Source organism: Plodia interpunctella, chromosome 13, assembly GCF_027563975.2.
Source record: "Plodia interpunctella isolate USDA-ARS_2022_Savannah chromosome 13, ilPloInte3.2, whole genome shotgun sequence".
Classification (NCBI taxonomy): Eukaryota; Metazoa; Arthropoda; class Insecta; order Lepidoptera; family Pyralidae; genus Plodia; species Plodia interpunctella.
The window spans coordinates 7356349-7378343 of record NC_071306.1 but is presented as its reverse complement, the minus strand read 5'-3'; the positions used below and the strand labels follow the sequence as shown (position 1 = coordinate 7378343).

Sequence of the window (21995 nt, the reverse complement as noted above, 5' to 3'; positions counted from 1 at the left end):
CTAAAACGCCACGTGACCTTCGAGCTTTTGACACGACGACTGTTTGAGCTTTTCTCCTGAACTAATAGTTAATAACTTTCTTTTTATTAATCGCTTTAGCAAGTTAATTTAATTACTTTGATTAACTTAAGTTAATTAAACAAAATGGGTGTTACAAGTATGCGAGCTTTCCATCAGTTAAATAGATAATGCTCTAGATGTGTTTCCGCCTTAAAATAATACTAATAATAATGTTGTATGAGCCAACTAAAGGAACACGTAGTTTTGGTTACAGATAGGCAATAATAGCATTTTAAGGAGGGTTGACGTCAAGCAAGTATGGTCCGTTCAAAAAAAAAATCAAAAATCTTTATTTATCTCCACAATCTTTTTAGAACAGTGTTCCTAAAATTAATTAATGCAAGTATTATCATGAATACATCTATATGTCTGAGAGACTGGTGTCTGAACTAAGCAGAGCCTGTGCCTGAACACCAGCGTCTCCCCACCAGGAGTAGGACAACAAGCACTTGTCTACATATTAACCATATTTATTATTATGAATCAAATTTAAGTTTGTTATAAAAAAAATTAAATAAATATAAATACATTTGAATTTTTATTTGTTTTTGGTCTTCACGGCGTCACAGCCTCAATTGCCACCAGTAATAAATATGTGAAGATGATATAGAGGTATAATATATGTATTAGCATTATAGTAGCTAATAAATGAAAGTAGAAAAAAAAGCGTTATTTATGTACCTAACATTATTTATGTAAAGCTTTAAAATATATATACACGTTAGAGTAGTAGTTATGTAGTCACATTATATTAAGCGGAAAATAGATTATATTATTTTGTACCTTTTCTTATGAATGAATTATGCAGGCGTCTGCAGTAAATATAAAAAAAACTAAAAAGACTGCTGCAAAAGGCAAAATGTTTTTAAACTTATTTTATTCCATACTTACTACATTAAGAACTATAATAATACAATAATTTTAATTTCAATAAAAACATGTTACGTTTGTTTATTCAGTACAAAATTGTTGTATCTAAATTAAAAAATAAAAACAAACAGTAACTTACGATCGTCTAATTCTTCTTCATAATCTGAGAAGCATCTGTCTTCCTTCAAAGCCTGTTCCGGTTGCTGATAGAACCTCTCTGATTTTATGTACATTTTTAAATACATCACTTAACAAAATCGTAAAATTAACCAAAACCAAAATATAAACACCAATAATCACAATACACAAGTCAAAAATACGAAACCAACGCACACAAAGAATTAAAAAGTTGAAAAAAATCTCGAGTTCTATTTATAAAATTTTAATACGGAGTTCAAAGGGCGAGTTCAGCCGATTATCGATTCATATCGATGTCGATGTATCTAGTGAGGGCGAGACGCGCGCCTGCCGCGACTCTTGCCGACGTACTGCCCGCGCGACCTGCGCGGACCCTTGACAAAAAAAAAAACACAGGTAGTGCCGTACAAGTGCAACGCCAATTGAATTTTTGTATTCCAAATGACATGTCTGTGTTCTTTTTTCGAAATTGAGTTTCTGGATTAGGCTTTGGATGTTGTCAAAATAAAATCAACAAATTGTTACACAACAATAATTAGTAATTAATTAAGTAGTAATTTATCAATATTTTTATCTTTACCCTTACAAGACTCTCAAATTAGGTTTGTAAAAATGAATGAAAGAAATGAACATTCTTACTAAAGCAAACTTATTTCTTTTTTTACCTCTCTCGTTCGAAGTGATATTTTACTATAGAGCTTCACATAACTATTTTGAGTTTTACTTTTCTTTGAACATATAATAAATATATATTAATATGACGAGTATATATCAATACACATGTTATATTTAAATATTATATTATATGAGGAGCTACTCGAAAGGCAATATACGTAGAAGCTGACTTCAATTATAAGTCACCTTCTACGCATATATATATATATATATATATATATATATATATATATATATATATATATATATATATATATATATATACTTCTAAGTAACTATGTAATAATTTTAAGACCACCATGATGGCACACTTAGTTTGCAAATAATTTAATACGAAAACTAGTGTAGTAGAAGTATCCTAACTTATATTATAAATGCGAAAATAAGTTTGTTTGTTACCTCTAATAACGCTCTATTTACACAACAAATATCCTTGAAATTTTGCATACGTATAGTTTGATTTACGGAGAAGGACATAGGGTACCTTTCATCCCGGAAAAATAACTGCTCCCGTGGGAAATCACGCGGACGTGGGAAGCCGCGTGTAAAAGCTAGTTATGATATAACTAAACAATGCAGGGTGTATAATGTGTAGGCGTAATGCCATAGTCGCCATTTTTTACAATAAATATGCGATTGAGAATAATAGAATTTTTATCGTCATGTTTTGTATAAATACATTTTAAAATGCAGACCACACCTTATGAATTTATTATTCATCCCAATGAAATATTGAGCTTTGGCATGCATTATTTTTATTAAAAACCTAACAATCGTTATCCGAGGCTAAATTTGCATGAAAAACATGTAAAATTCATGCTATTTTATTAAATTTTTCGCGTCTCTGAGATATTATTAGTGCGTCTTTCCTAGTTGCTTGAATATGTGATACAAAGTCAGTTTTTTTGTAGAAAATTCAACTAACTCTTTATTTGATTTCCTTTCAGTTATCGTGCTAACCACTTAACGTAATGGTAATGTTCCTTCCCTCAATAATCCTTACATAATGATAAAAAAAAGTCCCCCCCCTCCTATTGGGCCTAAATCGTGCAAAAGTTACTACGGATTTTTTTACGGTTTTCACCAATAGATAGTGTGACTCCAGTGTACAAATTATTATGGTTTTACCCGAGCGAAGTCAGAACGGATCGCTAGTTATGAAAATAGGTTACTTTGAATAAAAAGCCTAATTCATTACTGAGGTTATATCCTACTAACATTAAATGCGAAAGTTTGTGAGGATGTGTGGAACAGACAGACTTTACTTTATATTAGTATGGATTGAAATAGATACCAAAGTAAGTACAAAAGTGCGTGCACCCGAGTTACGCAAGGAAATAGAGCCATTGTTTGTGTCTGAAGCATAGTCCAAATATCTCTCTATTGAATAGAATTGTCGTTTGTGTAACCGGCTCGATACGGCGCGGGTGAAATCCTGCGCATACGCACAATCCAAATTACGTTACCTTACTTCCTTACTTACCTTATTTTATTGTTCTCTAGAGGAATGTTTTGTCTTAAGTTTATTTGGTTTTAAGTGTTTATACTGGGTTACTGGTATTAAACACTGGCGTACTACTTGGGTACATCAAAACAAGCAACTTTTAATCTACGACTTTTCATAAAATGTAGTATTTTATTTTTCATATAAAAATAAATACAATCTAATTTGCGATTCTACACTTAACCCTATCTCTCTACTGTATATACTCTAATAGCCAAGCAACACGAGACAGTACAGTAGCGTTGTGTAGCGGAATCGAACATAGAGTTAACGTTTTATAGAAACGACATTAAAACTAAAAAAAGGAAAATTTGTTGTTTTTATTACGTTTAGACAAAAGTCGTAGAACAAAAGATGTTAGTCTCTATGTACCTTATGCGCCTTCGGAAGGTTATGCGTTAGATATCAGCAACCCTGAATACAACGTAAGTATAAATTAAACACAGCACAATGAAATTAGGAAGAACTAGGTGGTTGCTTGAATTCCGAAGTAAAAAGTTGCTATATTATATCATATTCCAGGATATGTATTCTACCCATGTTCCGGGTTTTATCGAAATCTGTTCAGTAAATTCTGGCATGATTGAGTAACGAAATAAATTCTAATTTTAACGTATTAATATTAGGAAAAAAAATTTAGGTGTTTGTATATGGGTTGTTGCTATCAAGTCAAATCAGATGCTTTTTTATGTTTAAAAAATAAATAAATACGGGGCTTGTACACGTGAGTGGGCACAAGTACGAGTAACGTCACAATTGTTGGTGTTAAAAAGCGTTTTGATTAAATTAAACGAGAATAAAAAATACTTAATACTAAACACTTAAGTGACATTTGATTATCGTGTTTCATTATTTGAGCGCATTTATACATTTTATAATAAATAAATATATTAGGACAAATCACACAGATTGAGCTAGCCCCAAAGTAAGTTCGAGACTTGTGTTATGGGATACTAACTCAACGATACTTATATTACATACTACCCTTGAAAGTATTGAAGGAATTAGATAAAATTAGGGTGAAAAGTAACTGAAAAGTAGAATCCAAAAATGATAATCATTGACATGACAATCAAGTTCCGAAGGCCAATAAGTAAAAAGGTATATGTATTAATATTTTTAATTAATTTACAGATTATTTTCTACTTATACTCTTATTTATAAAACACTAGCGGCCCGTCCCTGCTTCGCTCAGGTAAAACCTTATTAAATTATACACCTAAACCTTCCTCAGGAATCAAACTATATATGAATAAAACCTGCATCAAAATCCGTTGCGTAGTTTTAAATATTTAAGCATACATAGGGATATAGGGACAGAGAAAGCTTTGTTTTATACTATGTAGTGATACACAAATTATATGAACACAAGACTTAATTTATTTTCACTGATTTATATTCCGAACAACCTAAACCAGCTTGATAACAATCCTTAGTACATAGCTAGTGTATTAGCATAACTATTTGTAGTACATTAACAGTGCAACGTACATTGTCAACTATAGCATTGAGAAGGCCGCGGGTACAAAATAACGAGAGAACAGAAGTTGCGCTTCATCCTGCGTACAGCAATGCGGATTAGGACATCTGTAAGGCTTTGTGCTCGCACACTAGCGTCACCTGACATTTTTATCAATTTCTTTTGTTTCTTAACGAAAATAAAAGAAAAAAAAAAGATTATGGCACACTAGATAAATAATTTTGCAAAGTAGTTACAGTAGACTTAAAGGAATTTAGTGGACATCGTTATCGATTTAGTCAACTATGACTATATAAGAGTATTATGCAATGGAAAACTATAATACTTTCTACTAAACTTATTTACGTGGCATAATGTGTTTTAATATTGAGCTGAAACTTGATACAGTCAACAGCACATCAAGTTACTCTGCATGAACTTCTATAGCGCGGTAATAGCGGCGAGTTTGCAATGAATTTGGGTAGGATATGCTGTTGACTGTATATACGTTTAGTTTGGTAGTAGTTACAATACATTATTATGATATGCAAGACCTAATGGTGTACCCAGGAACGGCTCCAGGCGTGGGAACTCCTCAACGGTTTACTAAACGGACATGATTTTTTTGTCACACATTGAAAGCAATAACATTAATTAACTCTGACAACAATAAAAGCTTGTGTCAAAAATGTCATTTTTGTAAAAAACTTATTTCTGTACTGTCTATAATCTGTACTCCTGCGTAGGCAGGGTGTGGCCAGCATTCCGCGGCATTTCGGCTTCCTTGCTTGTTTTGTATTATGATTTATACTGTTTAATGTTGCTATTAATCGGTTAAATCAGCCATTCTTACAAGTTTCCAGACCAATTATATACAGAAAAAAGCTAAATTTCGTGTATAAATTAGCACCTCATACTCATATCATGAATACTTTTATGAAAGTGGAAACAATTTGTAAAGCTGACCTGAATGGCTGTTATATTTAAGTATGATGTGGGTGAGCACGAGTCAAATTTTACATACTGGCGGCCCGCCCCGGTTTCGTAGGAGTGCAATATTATGCATATATAAATCTTCTACATGAATCACTCTATCTATTAAAAAACTCGCATCAAAATTTGATGCGTAGTTTTAAAGATCTAAGCATACATAAGGGCACACAGACAGTGAAACGACTTTGCTTCACACCCATCGACTAAAAATTCGCAAAAACGTTAGTCCCCTACGTGCCGACATTAAAACCGGCAGACTCGATGGGCAAACGCCACAAAGTTTGAATGTGATTTTGTCGCCCTACAAGAGGAACTTCCGCCTGACGTTCCAAGTGGGCCAGGGCTGATCATAGCCCTGGCCCACTTGCCTGAAGTCGCTAAACAGACTGCGCACTCAACTGGGCCGGTGCAAAGATAGTCTGGCTTGGTGGGATATGCTTGAGAAATCGTATAACATGTGCGATTGTGGCTTTTCCCCGCAATCGATGGCTCATTCTAGCCTGTCCTGAGTGCCCAAACACCTGTACTCGGGCTGACTTGATGGCAGCTTCCGATGAAGCCAACGAAGTGGCCCAGTTCTGGCAAGAATATAAATATATTTATATTTGACGACCTCGGTGGCGCAGTGGTAAAGTTCTTGCCACTGAAATTTATATATTTATATTTATTATTTATTTATTTATATAGCATTCAATAGAGCGTTGTAGATTTGCCATCGACGCGCATAGAAGAAGAATATGTAATGATTTAAATAATACTACCTTTTTATGAGCTACTCGTGTGTGACTAAGGCTTGCAAATTTTGTAGCTAGTTATTTACCTGAAACAATTAAGAAAACGTAAAATTACAATGAGATCTTAGACAGTGCTCTTAACCACTGAACTAGAGGCCTTATTGACTCGGCCGAAGTGACATGATCACCGCAGCTCAAGGCAGCAGTGGCGTGTGTTCGATTCCCTTTCGATTTCACAATTTTTTCGTCTCATTATTATCTTCAAAACTAGTAAAAAGCATGTATGTCAATAACAAAACCATTTAAAAGTAAATATCGAAATCTGCACCACTTTCTACGCAAACGCAATGAGTTTAAAGCTGTGCTTATACACAGCGAGCACAGATTAGCCGTCGAATCCATTAGCCACAGATAAGGAAAGGTCAGCCATGGTTGTGGCCTTTTGACTTCGTAGTTTTTAATCAGAGTATAACAAAAGGTCATTATTAAACGCTATACCATAAATAACATGCGGACTGTACAATAATCAATCAATAGCACACGCTTATGGCGTGGGCTGTTAATAATTAATACACAAAAAACTTACCTTCAGGCAGGTACCCCTGCCTGTATTATAAGTAAAGCCAAAATAGAATTTCTCTCTTTCATTTCAGTGTTTTCTAGGTTCCTTTCTTAGCCGTTAAACAAAATATTCCAGTCGGACAATGAGTCAATGACAAGGACGTGAAAATATCAAATGTATTTATTATTGTTTCGTTCTTTCAAAAACATGTAAAAAGGCATTTTCTACCAGTACTATGTACTTGTATATGTATATAAAGCTTTTCTTTCTATGTATTTATATAGATTCGCCTCCAGGATACAAACATATTTGTACATGATACATTTAATATTTTCGCGAGGCGTTATATCGCGCCGCTGCCGATTTGTCAGCACTGATCTTCAGCCCTCGCCTTCTGCATCCGATATAGATAAAACAGTTAACAAAAAAATCATAATTCTTATTAATTACACTTATTGTAAGTATATAAAATCTAAATAATAAATCAACAACTTGAATTTCCCACGAACCAATCTGAAAACAAAACCGAACGGATGTAACTCATTATATTCCACATCAGTGATATGACCCTAGGTCAGATTACTTTAAGATAACTTAAATTTGGTTCGAACAAAACTCGTTCCCTCCTAATTTTATGCCCAGTAGCAGTCGTTTCGATATCTATAACACATAGCTGTTTCTCCTCTATATAAACTATAAAATTGGGAGCATCATTGTTATTAGTCCACTTTTCTATCAAATGTTTCTTATATTTAAATTTTAAATTCAATTTAATGCATACAATTTGTTAGATGATTTCCGAATCGAATGAGTTATTCAACGTTTTTTTTTTCTTCTAATAATTAGGAGCTAACTGACTTTATATGTTCAGAATTTTATTTGCATTCTGAGATAAGCAGACTAGTAAAACTTTAATGAATTGATATTTTTTACGACTGTTAATTTAAAGCTGAGACGAGTTAAGTGTACAGGTTCCTTGAAAGTTCGAAAGGTTAAGAAGGGCATTTGTGTTGTTATTTTAACTATTTTATGTCAAAGTAAATGCTTTTTAGATTAGCTTACTTTCTATTCATGATTGTTGGTATTTAACCTATAAACTGCGTATTGAAACAAATGCGAGAAATTAATATATAAGTGTTGCTAAATATTTTAAAATCATATTGCAATAGTGAAAACCTTTATGTGCGACGCAGAAATGAAATTCATTTCACCAAAAAATTTTCATAGGTATTCCTATGAAAAATTACAATCTAGAGTTAAATTTTACGCATCATACGATACGCATAAACATGAAATAACCCGGTCGGGTCATGATGGAAAATGATCTTTTTCTGATTGACCCGGGACTTGGATGTTTATATATATATGTGTTTGTTATAAAATATAGTATCGTTGAGTTAGTATCGCATAACACAAATCTCGAGCTTACTTTGGGACTAGCTCAATCTGTGTGATTTGTCCTAATATTTATTTATTTTTATTTATTATTTTGCCATAAAGTGTATTTCAAATCTTTTTGGATGAGAATACTGAACGAATCACCTATCATCACCCACATCACTGACATGGTAGGAGAGTTGAGAGTTGAAGATCTGCGAAATTCGTGAAGGAAGACTTCTGGTTGCAGGGAGTCATGTTCTGTGATTCCGAATTCAAATACTTTCATCCTTACATATTATAAAACAAAGTCCTCTGCCGCATCTGTTTGTCTGTCCGTTCGTGATAAACTCAAAAACTATACTGTACGGATTTGTATGTGGTTTTCATCAGTAGATAATTAGTATAAGTATAATTAGTATAATTTATAATATTTTTACCCGAACGAAGTCAGGACGAGCCGCTAATATACCTAGTCCCAATTTAAGAGAGCGAGATCCTTATGAATATCTATGCCAGTGATCAGAGAGAAACTGTTAAACTAAATCTGTAGCCGCCTGTATTTGATTGTACAAAGTAATTTTGAAGGGATCGCTTCATAAATCAGTGTATAATGTCCACCCGCCTACGCACACGACGTGGCATGAAATTTTGGGACACAGGAGAACAACTTGACAATTTTATTTTCAGGACTAGATCATACCTAGCGGGGAGAGGCGGCCGTATTTATAACTATGTTTAGTTCAGTCACGTGTCTCTCGCAATCTTTAAATTGATTTCACAGTTTATCATACTTACATGTAAGAACAATTTAAGATCGTGGAGAAAATAAAAAAAATTTGACGCTTTAAAACCAATCGCAATGCAACTAATAGTCGACATAAATGGGTATATTTGTGTACTTTTTCGCTTCATGTAATAAACCGATCTTCTTTATATAGGGCACTTACCCTCGATACGATTGACGCAAAGCAGACAAATTTCGAATAGTTCCTACTCTAATAGCTAGGAGAATATTTCTCAAATGTGGTGAATTCTATGGTTTCAATAGTTTGTTTGACGGGGCACTATCAAATTGCGCTCAGGTCATAGTGCCAGCCTGTGAAACTGTGATAATTTGCAAATCGCACGTCCAAGCTCATGTTTTTAGACTGCGGTGAAACGGGGAAGTGATTTCATATCGATATGATGGATTGTGTGAATCATTGTGCGATACTTGTGTATCGACGACTTCCGTGGCGTAGTGGTCATTACGTCTGCTATCGAAGAGGTCGTGGGTACGATTCCCAATAGCGCCGGCAAATATTTGTAACTGTTATAACAAATATTTGTCTGCGGTTCTGGGTGTGTTGTGTTTCTGTGTTTGTGTCCATCGGGCCCCGCTTAGTGGACCGTTGAGTGTTGTCTATTTATTATGATGTAAATTGTAAATTACATGCTAAAGTATCAATTCGTTCGTTATCGAATTTGTTTGTTTCAAAGTTAACTTACTGCTTAGGAATATGATCTGCTGTTACTAAAATATATTCCCAAAATCACGATTGTTTGGCCTTTTAGCCCTATTAACTTACATAAATATACTAAAAATACGAAATAAATGCATTTGAAAATGTTAGTTTACAAATACAGTTGCTATATAAGCTGCTTATACACATCGCACCATCTTCTTCTTCTTCTTGATCTTATCCCACTCATGTGGGGTCGGCACAGTATGTAAGTTCCTTCCATTTTGTTCTGTCACATATGCGATACACATCGCACCATATATAACATTAAAAAAAAAAGATTGTTATAAGTTGGCACAACATTGACGTTTCCGTATTTCCGGAATTATTCTCTTCGACTACGAATCATGAACTGAAATTCGAAATTACCAATTCTAATTTCAAAAATAACAAACAAACAAACACGAATAAAGCTGTATTTCCATTTGGCTATCCTACGCGTTCGTATTTGGAACGCGGTGCGCCGCACGTGGGCCGCGGTCGCGACATTTGAACCGAAAGTGCATTATGACGTCACAGTCCTCGTTTGCATTGAAATGTAGTCTAGGCTTTTAAGGGCCCACTCTTAGAGCCCTATCATATTAGCGGTTTTAAGTACTAGCGACCCGCCCCGGCTTCGCTCGGGTGCATGTTATCCTTAGGTACATATTATAAATTAAAAACCTCTGCCGCGTCTGTCTGTTCGCGATAAACTCAAAAAACTACTGAAAGGATTCTCATGCGGTTTTCACCAATTGATTGTGTGATTCCTGAGGAAGGTTTAGGTGTATAATATATTATGTTTTTACCTGAGTGAAGCCAGGACAGGCCGCTAGTACATATATAATCCTTTCTCTTTAATCACTCTGTAACGCCACGCATTATGACCTCTTTAGTCATATCGCGTGCGCGCTGGCATGATTTTTATTTCTTTCAGTCTAAATTCAAAATTTTAAATTATTGTTCCACTTGATATTTTGAAATCACATTTTGATTCATTCATTACCATAACGATATCGGCACGTACCACAGTACGGTGTAATAATAATAAAATATATATAATAAAATATCTTAAATTATTTATAGACCCTTGTAGGGTAAGTGTTTTAATATGTTTCGGAAAAGTGTTCTAAAATTTATAGTGATTTAGTGCTATAGTTTATGTCTTTTTTATTCACAGGTCTGTATTTTACTTATTAATTATACTATTATACAACTGTCTGCCTTTGCCTATTTCTACTCCAACCCTACCTGAGATTACCCTACCACCTAACAACTCTATATATTAAAAAACCCGCATCAAAATCCATTACGTATTTATAAAGATCTAAGCATACATAGGGACTGACACAAGGAAGCGACTTAACAATACAACAATAATGATTGTATCGTATACTTATTGATAAAGTAAACCTTCAATATCTTGAAGAGTTGTATGTTTACATGATTTGCTTGACGTCAATTATTTTAAAGTATGCTAATAATTGAGAATTGAGAAAATGGTATTCTTTGTTTCCATTCCGCTTACAAATAGCTCCGAAAACCGTTAATACCTAAGGCTCTTTATGCGAAAAGGTAGTAACTATAGTCCTATAGGAAAGGTGCGTAGTTGGTTGTCGACAAAAACGGAGCGGATAAAAACAATATTTACGGAAATAAACGTTGAATTGTTTATGTTTGTGTGTGCATAATAATATTATACATAACAAGTTAAATAACTACGATATACAGATCTTTAAGAGGGTGACATTAATTTAACAAAATGTTATTATTCATGAAAGCTTATCCCCAATTACGCAAAATAATAAACTTATTGGGACTACGTTCCAATTTCATTGCGATTCAAGATTGTTTCATATAATCCAGCGAAATTATCTTACGCGTAACACATTTGGTCTTAGCTTTTACGTGGGCCAATGTGGCTTCTGAACCGAGATGCAACCGTGGTGATGTCACACTGATTCATCGATGATTTTATTGAAAATTTATGTAGATAAGTACCTACTTTCAAGTTTGTAGAAAAGATAAAAAAAATTGTTCATGGTGTTTTTTTGGTGTCCTCACAAATTTATAATATTCGTAGGATGAAGCATAGTGAGGATGTATGTATATTTCACGCAAAATCTACTAGATGGATTGTTATGAAATTTGGTATATAGGTAGAATATAGCCCATAGGATACTTTTTATCCCGAAATTCCCACGGGAGTGAAGCCCCGGGGTGCAGCTAATTAACTAGATCTCTATGTTATTGAAATATGTTAAGTTAGGGCCTTTAGCGGTATTCATGTTTTGAACATATGGGTAAATTTTATTGACCACTCTGTTAATGGAAATTTTGTAGTCAATAAATCAAAAATATATCGTTTTAAATGTAGCACCTTTCACCACTCGAAATTAATAATTACAAATATAAAAATAATTTTTAAGACCCATCAGTATTGACATTTCTGTGAAAAATGCCAGAGCACGATCTCAATTGCGTATCATCTCGAGCCGGGTCCCAGGAGCCACCTTGACATTCGTGTCAAATGTCAAACGGTCAACGACCCCGCGGTAGTCCAGTTTTTCTTTGTTTTAATGAGAAACAACTTTCCAAGATGATTGAATGCTCAAGGACTGTCGGTTTTATTCCTTACATTCTCCTCCGACGTCAAATTAAAAACAAAATGTTTTCCTTTCTATAAAAGAAGGTCTTTCCTTCATCAAAATACATAATACGATCACAAACATATATTTTTTTAATACATTAATTTTTTCTCCACGGCTTTTTCTAAACAGATCAAAATAGGCCCATTATAAAAATTATTTAGATTCGTAACATATGATTATCATTTGATACCTTTAGATACCTTTGTGAATTCAACCAGAGAACACCGGAATATGTCAACTAATATCAGAAATCTGATTTGACAGTGAGATTATGTTAAAATAATAAACATGATATACTAAAGGTACGTTGCACTGTTAACTTTTTTTTTAACTTTAACTTGCAGAAAAACGAAGTACGCCATTTTGTCACGACATCGGTTAAAAATGTTAAAATAAACATCAACTTTGACGATGCAACTCATTTGTTATTTTACGAAAAAGATATTACGAATGTCCGGCTTAAATATATTTAAGCCAGACATTTGTAATCTCTTCTTCATAAACTAACAAATTGTTATTTTCTAAAATGAAACTGTAACTACTCAGTACTCCCCGGCGCGATCGGACTGCGGTCCTATTGTTGTTCTATCGTCTTTATTATCTCCTGGCTCGAAAGAAGAAATTCGCAAATACCATATATCTATCATAATACTTAGCATGTATTTTTTCTTATCGATAAGTAACATTCCTATGAGATGCCAAGATTGTAACTCGAGCCAGCATAGAGACATATCATAACTGCGTGTTCACTTGTATGTGCAGATAAAACGAGTTGCAATATAATTATGATATACTTAATTATGTCGTTTGAACTTAGATATCTCATTAGTTGTATGAAGAATTATCGTAAAAACTTGTCTATAGCGCCAATGAGTATTAATTCGTATATTCACATTTATGTTAATAAGATTATATCTAGTTTTGTGTTGCCAGGAATAATCTGTTTTTTTTTGTAAAATTTTGCTCATAGTTATACAGATACAGTATCATGTCTTCATCAAGTTGCGTAACTCGAAGGTCTGCTTGGTGAGATAGATTAGTGACACGTTGTTAGCGCTTCGCATATGATAATCTTCAGTTTATAGCCGTTTCACTTAATCGACTTTTATAATCTGCAGTGAATGCCTATGTCTATGCTTTAATTTTGCTTAAGACTAACATGTTTTTTTTAATAGCGATTTAAGTCTCACTGTTGGGCAACGACGCTCGGTCCAGGTTATATTTCGTCAACCTTTATGCATCATTAACATGTTCATATTAAACTAGCTTTTGTCCGCGGCTTCGCCCTCGTGATTTCCCACGGGGGCGGTTACTCTAGTTTTTCTGGGATTAAAGGTACCCCATGTCCTCCTCTGTAATTCGAAATGTATGCAAAATTTCATGAAGACTGGTTTAGTAGATAGAGCGTAAAGAGGTAACAAACATACAAAAATCATGTGGTTAAAAATAAAGTCTTTTCAACACCTGGTCGCCTCTAGCTGGCGTGTTGACATTAATTTATTTAGGAAGTGAAATAATGAACTTTGTTAAAAGGTGAACTACTTTTTGTCGATCAGATTTGAATATAAATGCCGATACCGATAAGCCGGTAGCTATTTGCGCATTTTCAACCGGGTCAAGGACCTTCTAGTACATAGTTTTACCATTAAGTTAGAACTAAACTTTAGCATATACACCTATATAAGTAAGCATGTTTTGTGCGTATTTTTATTGGTCGCGTCAACATTTTGTTGAGAAATTTCATTATTTTTTAAGCTCCTCTTCTATTTTTCAATTGTAAATGTTGACGATAGCGAAATCTTTATTTACTTTTTCCAGTGTGCCAGTATTTTTTGACACTTTTATTTAAAAAGTTGGTTATGGTACGTAAAGCATACGATACAATGTCTACTTATTTAAAGATCTATCGAAGGTAACACAAAAGCGAATAAATTCATTTGCGAATGATAAACCATTCATTATCTGCGCCCGAGTACACCTGTATTCAATATTCGCGGTGTAAGTTAGTCTTCTTGTGGGTTACGCCTCACTGTCCAGCCTGAGGTTATATAGGCGGTGGAGGTCGAATGGTAACCATATAGGTTGAAATAAACGGGATATAGGAGTTAGAGGATTTATTTATTCTGAGTCCCGTTGGGTTTTGTTCCATATATCAAGTTTATTTGTTAGGAAAATAAAAAAATGTTTCAGGTTAAAAATAGTATCAAGTCGTCCCGAACAAATAAATATTTTTGAGTATATTTGAGTGTTTTTGAGAGTTTTTGAGTATATTTTGAGAGACTATTTTTGAGTAATCCTACCAATATTATAAATGCGAGAGTTTGTGAGGACGTATGTGTGTATGTTTGTTACTTTTTCATGCAAAATCTAATCGACGGATTGTATTGAAAATTTGATAAATGAGTAGAATATAATCTGGAGCAGCATATAGGGAACTTTTATCCCGAAATTTCCACGAGAGCGAAGCCCCGGTATCTTTATATGTATAGTCAACTGACCGATTGATGTACATAGAAAACATTTAAAATACCTTATGATTAAATCAATTTCCCTGCTGCGTCAATATAATAAATAAATGAATATATACGAATTTATACATGTATGTATGCTTATGGGAAATAAAAAAGATCTTTTTCCAACTTGATGTGACCGGTGATTGATTCCGGTAGCAGGCATCATGGCAATCATATTTATTTAATAGTTAATGTATGAAGATATAAGAGACAGACAGTAAATGGAAAGTAAACAAATCTTCGAATTAATTAGGCCGAACCGGGCTCATAGCTCAATGGTTAAGATCACTGTCCCGGAAAGACAGAGGCGTGAGTTCAATTCCCGTTCGATTCCAGAATAATCTCATCTCATTACTACTCTCAAAGTACAAATGGTTTATATGTAAGTCTGTGACAATACTAAACAATAACTTAAAAAAGATTTTAACTCATTACCCCTAAAATTCTTAAGAAGTGCCGCGTGTCTACACACACACGCACACCACTACATGGCTGACTAAGGTATTGACATAATTCATGTGCACATGCCAAAACAGGCTGACTAAATGCAACACAACAACATTGTGAGGTAATGTATGGCATAACAGCAAGAGACAATGCTTGTGTAAACAAAATTGATGCTGTTGGACAGCGTGATGTGCTCCAATATTGTTATTAGATTATGATACGGCATATACTAGCATTTAAGAGGATACGGCGGGAGAGTCGCCAATTATATTTAACTAGATGTTGTCCGCTGTGGCTTCGCTTGCGTAATTTTTCCACGGGAACAGTTATTTTTCCGGGATGAAAGGTACTCTATATCCTTCTCCGTACTTCAAAATACCTATGCGTATTTTCAAGAAGATTGGTTGAGTATAGATGTGAAGAGGTAACAAACAAACTTATTTTCGCATTTATAATATTAGTTAGGAACGGCAAATAAAAAAGAAATTTTAGAAAACACTAAATAAAGAGGGTTTACGTCAAACGATAACTTAAAAAATGTGTTCCACTCATATACAATATATACAAGCGGCACTGCGGAAGCCTAAGTACAGAAAGGTTTAGCCGCTTTGCCTACAATGGGCACTCCTAGCCCTGAAGTGCCTAAACATGGCTAGGCAATAAATCAGGGGGAACGACCTCTGATGTCGCGAGCAACGCTCCGCAAACACATTGAGGTGTAACCTCTGGGACACGTGGGCGGCTGCGCTGGGCGTGACCTGTCATAGATTAAGTATTGTGTTCAATTCAGAAGTGACATTTCATGCCGTTTGGTTGGACGATTAAATAAAGTAACTTATATTTCAGTTTTCCCGAAAGATTGACTGGTTTAAATGCTTCTTATACCTTGATAAATGTAGTTTAAATAAATAAATAAAAAATGTCGGTCATCATAATATTCTAAGCCGTAAAATTGACTTTGTATTGCACTAGTTGAAGCGAAGACTCAATCTCGAGGGAAACAGATACACTCAATACACATGTGAAACACAAATTTATGGAACTTCAGTTATTATTTTTTCATATTTATGAACAACCATACACAAGTAACTGATGTGAATAGAATTTCCAATGAATTTAGAAGTTGTGATTTTGTATATAAGATAGCTATAATAATTACAATTATTTAAAAATAACGATAAAAAAAACTAAATTTATAACTATATATAAAAAATGTCCCACAGAACGTTGTAGATTCAGATATTTTTTTAGGTAAGTGTATATTTTAATTGCCTGATCCATATTTTTGGTTGATCGGTTTTTAATTAGAAATGAAACTTCTACATCTAATACCTATTCTCTGTTAATAATCCGTGTACACATATGCGTGGGCAGAATAATAGAGACATACATGTGTCGCGCCGCACGCCCGACTCGATCCATCCATGAAGCGACTCGAATACAATCGATTGACACGATCTCGGTACACTTTTATCGATATTCATACTGAAAAGTCATTTGTTGGTTCAATTTATGTTACAAGTATATTGAAATAGAGAGGTTATTTTATTTGTACACAAGCAGTATGGATTTACGCTTGTAAAAATCTCACACGTGTTTAAACAAAAAACCAAGCTACATTAAGATAATCAAACTGTAATCGTAAAATGATAAAAAAATATTATCTTTATTTATAGGAAAACTAAATTAAGATAATCAAGGTCTTTTTCTGAGTTGAAATTTAGTTTATTTCTCTACGGCCAAATATTGTCTCATTCTTCGACCAAACAATGCAGCGACCATATTCCGTCAAACATACTCGAATCTGATAAGAAATAACTATTAATATTGCTCTGTCTGTCTGTACGTATCTCGGAAACTGGATCGAAGAAATTCATCATTGTATTGGACATGTGACTGTAAGTACTGGTAATAAATCAGGTTTACCACGCTCCTAGAGGATTGAACCGGCGACCTTGGAGATCACATCTTGACCTGCACTAAGCTTTAAGTGACTGGACCTGATACAAGTTATACCCTACTAATATTATAAATGCGAAAGTATGTGTGTGTATGTGTGTTTGTTTGTTACTCTTTCACGCAAAATGTACTGGACGGATTGTTATGAAATTTGATACATGGTTATATAACCTGGAATAACCCATAGACTTTTATTCCGAAATTCCCACGGAAGCTCAGCCCCGGGACGCAACTAGTGTATTATATAACATTAACAACTAGTATTATATAAGATAAATTTAAATAAGCACTAAAACACTGTGAGTCATAATCATAGGGACCTTTAACTCCATCTTTGTCCACTTTTCATTACGCAACTAAAAAGCGATTAACAAAGTAGCAACTGAACTTCTCTCCCACAGCTTTTAAAAGCTCGCAAGCCCAAAGGTCTCGTCAAATCCGATCACTTTCCGGTCCGGATTAAGATCCAAAATGTCAAAGCTGTGACATTTTTATGTTGGCTGACATTTTGATAGCATCGGCCCAATTAGAGATTAATTTCAATTTGCTTGTGATAAATTTGAGGTTATGATCACAGTTTGTTTATATAAAGGTATCGCTGCTTGTGATAAATTGTGACCACAGTTTATGTATCGTGATTTACGCTTTAGAAATTGTATTAAATCGAATTCAAAATTATTTATTCAACTAAAAATGATATACCTTACATCACTTGTGCCATCAAAATTTACTTAAAACTAAGTCTACTGTCGACTTCCAAAGCGCGAGTGAAGAAGAAGGGGCGTAACGAACTTCACCGCAGCCTATTCTCTAAAGACATCAATTAAAAAATCTAATAGGTATACCATTGTCTACGATAGTACCTGAAATTGATAAGATTTTCATTTAAACTGTTTTGGGGAATTGAAAATATCGTGTTAATTGCAAACTGGATCATTTTATCTCGAATCTTCTAAGGAACGGTTCATATAGTCCCGGGACGCTACAAGTTTTGTACAAAAATGACGTTTTTAAGTTTCGTAGAGTTGTAGTCTATCACTTATTTGATATTTGTGACCGAGACTGTGAAAATCTGATGGATAATAAAACACAAATTGAGGTGATAACTTTATAGTCAGTAAACAAGCATTGATTTATGCATTGTAAGACTCCGGTGGGCGTGGATGAGTCAATTTGGATGAAATTGGATGTTTACGACTTTTGATTACAAGTTCAAGGGGTCAAAAAGAATAGTAAATATTACCTATGCGTGTCAGTTCTAGCTATCTAAACTAACAGTATAAATGAGTCTATCCTACTAATATTTTAATAGCGTTATTGTATGTGTTATTCCAGGTTATAGGTATTCTACCCGTGTATTGCGGACGTAAAAAAATATCTGGGTCATTTATTACTGACACAAAGGCAATCTATTGGAGAAAAGTAACATCAAAGCGTACAAAATTATGTTTACTTTTTCCAACTATTCGTTCAAAAAAATTCAATTCTATTATAAAATACATCTTTATATTAAATTTCTGATGATATGCGTCACTACCGCCGACTTCCAAGGCGCAGGTGAAGAAGAAGCGGCGCAACAAACTTTACCGTATCCTTTTAGTTTTTTTTTTGTTAGAATTAAGATGTTTATTACAATAAAAATACATCTTTTGCTGAATAATATACATATATATCCTACTTATGTTATTCCACACGGCACCAAATGTATTCATTTTAGTGTCGTTTATATTACTAATGTGATTTGTGTGCCTTTTGGTGCCTAAAGAAGAGTATAAGTATTTTTTAAATATATCAAGATTTCAATATCTTCAGTAAATCTTTTAAGTTTTAAATTAAACATTAGCTTTTTATGTGTTGAAGATCTTTCGACTTTGAATTAAATTAATCGTTATTTTAATTTTATAACAATCCGTTCAGTACATTTTGCGTGAAAGAGTAAAAACATAGACATGTGTGTATGTGAAGATAGATATGTGTACATATGTGTATCTTCACAAACTTTCGCATTTACAATATTAATAGTGAACAATATCTATGGTCGTAATAAATGAAACTCTTGTGTAGTGGCAATTAAAATGTAAATATATATTGGAAACCAAAAATACAACTCAACTATCGGCGGCAATTTTGTTGACAGTGAAAAATATTTGAAATTAGAATAACGTTGTCAACTTATTTCTCTAATACAATTTTGGTGGCCAGTGCAGTTATTTTATTGTTATTTAAATCCTGGATAAATAGGATATTTATCTCCATTAATTTTAATGTATATAGGTACTGTTATCTATTGTGGGCCATTAAGTGAGTTGCCTCGAATAAAGTTTTTATTATTATTAGTCATATTTAACCAACATGCTCGTGTAGCAGCTTGACCAATCATAATACCATCTCGTTAATATAAGTGAAAGTTTATGCTTAACTATGTTTACTTAATCGAAACAATAGGTACTTGCTTGTAGCTTAGGTACATCTATAATGTTTACTATTTAACATAAACCCAAATAGGTTTATTGATCATTTGTTAACTTATATCTCGCCCGGATGTCACTTTTAGTTTTAATATACTTAAACCTATATAAGTTGTTATTGCGCTAACAAAGTCATGAATTACTAGAAAAGTGATATATTCAAACAAGATTGAAGGTTTAAAGTATATTAACAATCCGAGTATGATGTGATTGTTAGAAAAAAATGATGAAAGAAATGATTATTATATTTCATGCACATAATGCATACATAAAATAAATGAAATTCATAATTTTCAAAATAAAAAAAAGCAGACGTCAAATGTCATGTCCGAGATATTTCTACTTTTAATTTAAAGTTTCTCTCTCATCTGTAATCGTGTTCCTGGTTACAAGTGCGCTTCGAGGAGTACCTCAAATTCATGGCTATGATGTCTGGAAATCTGGGGTCCACTTAAATTTTGATGATTCGGCTGTGATTTTACAAATTGCCTGACGTTAAACATCTTTGGAAATTACGTTGTTGCCTATCTGTCAAGGCCTTTTATCCCTCAATCGGCTCATACGACATCCAATAAGTAGAAGATAACTTTGTAAAATCGTATTCGCTATGTAGTGGTACAATATATATTGAATTTTATCGCACAGAATGAAAGCTAAGGCAAGAAGCTTTCACTGAACTTATTCTGCTCTAAACAGACGACCTTATGCAGTCATAAACTGGACAGTTGAATGGACAGGGTCTATCTAACTATAAATATCTAACCAATAATATGATAAACAAGATTAAATAGATCTTTCTAATCTAACTGCGACTTTAGTTTTCATGTTTCATTGTAGAAATGAAGTTTAGAGTTTCATTCGATTCATTTAATTTAGATAGCTGTTACAGAACAGAACAGTTTTATATACATAATTACATACGGAATTAGGTAATGTGTATGAAACTAAAAAGAAAAGATAAGTACTTATTAAACAAAATCCGGAACTTTGTCAATAAATTCATAATCAATAACAGTGCTGCATCAAAATTTCAACAAACAAAATATTCGCAACACTCTTCTTCAACAATGATAATGATAACTCTTTAAACGTGTAACTTTTATTCGTCAATCGAAATTGTGTATATTTTGATATTTAATCATATTTAACAAAACTTAGAATGAGAATTGCCTTAAATTGCGATCTTATAATGCGATATCATTTTTATTCGACCAGTCTATAAATTTTATCTCGATTTGCGAAAGAATTAGTATAGATTTATATCTCTGAGTGTTTATGTCATGGGTGCGCCGAAATGTGGAACATTTTGTCGAAATTTTTAATTTACGATGATTTATTTTAGATGTTTATGTAACATTATTATAATTTTGGTTTTTTGTAAGTACAGTCAACAGCGCACCAATCTAGGCAAATTCATTGCAAATTCGCCTCAATTACACGTCATAGAATAGGGATAGAGATTGAATATAGCGAAACTATAAGACTTTCCTGTTGACTTCATAACCGTAAAATTAAGACTTACCGTAATTTACGAAGAAGAACCATGCCAAAAAGAGCCTCTGGTTTTTGCTACCCAGAAAGTGATAATAATTACATGAATAACACAAGTGGCTTGATAAAGATTCAGAAAAGTATAATGAAAACTGTTTCGTATTAGTTTGAAGGTTTACGAATTTGACAATGACTTTGGCACAACACCGTGCTATATAAAGAAAAGAAACTAGCTTACTGAAAACTGATCCCACATAAAATTCGGGTAGTTTAGTAAGAAATATGATTAAATCTGATCAAAAATGTTATAGGTTGATTATCTGACTACATTGTAAGAACCGATCGATTCAACTAAAGCCTGTTATATCAAACAGCTAAGTCTACAAATTAAAAATTCTACAACTTTCAAGACAATACGAGTCATACTCGTTTGCGGTCATCAATAACGCAGTATCTGCCTTTTAATAAACCTTGGCTATTCTTGGTGACGCTGTCTCTTTCATTCATAAGGATACGCGTAATAAATCGACAGCCACCTACGTGGTGGACTCCTTTTGGTGACTTTGGTGGGACGAATGAGGTTTAAAAAGGTAATTTCAAAACATAAAAC

The 21995-nt window shown here is 33.6% G+C and overlaps 1 protein-coding gene across 4 annotated transcripts in view; it reads right to left on the bottom strand.

The window, feature by feature from the left end:
* LOC128675066 (ataxin-2-like) overlaps window positions 1-21995 on the bottom strand; it is a 213729-nt gene that overhangs the window by 67900 nt on the left and 123834 nt on the right. Inside the window, exon 1 of one of the 4 annotated variants that reach the window (XM_053754177.2) lies at window positions 1070-1409. The exons of the other annotated variants lie outside the window; for them this stretch is intronic. Within the exon in view, the coding sequence (XP_053610152.1) occupies window positions 1070-1175 (106 nt within the window). The 5' untranslated portion in view covers window positions 1176-1409. Of the gene's footprint in view, window positions 1-1069; window positions 1410-21995 lie in introns of those variants that run through there. 4 annotated transcript variants of the gene reach the window in all.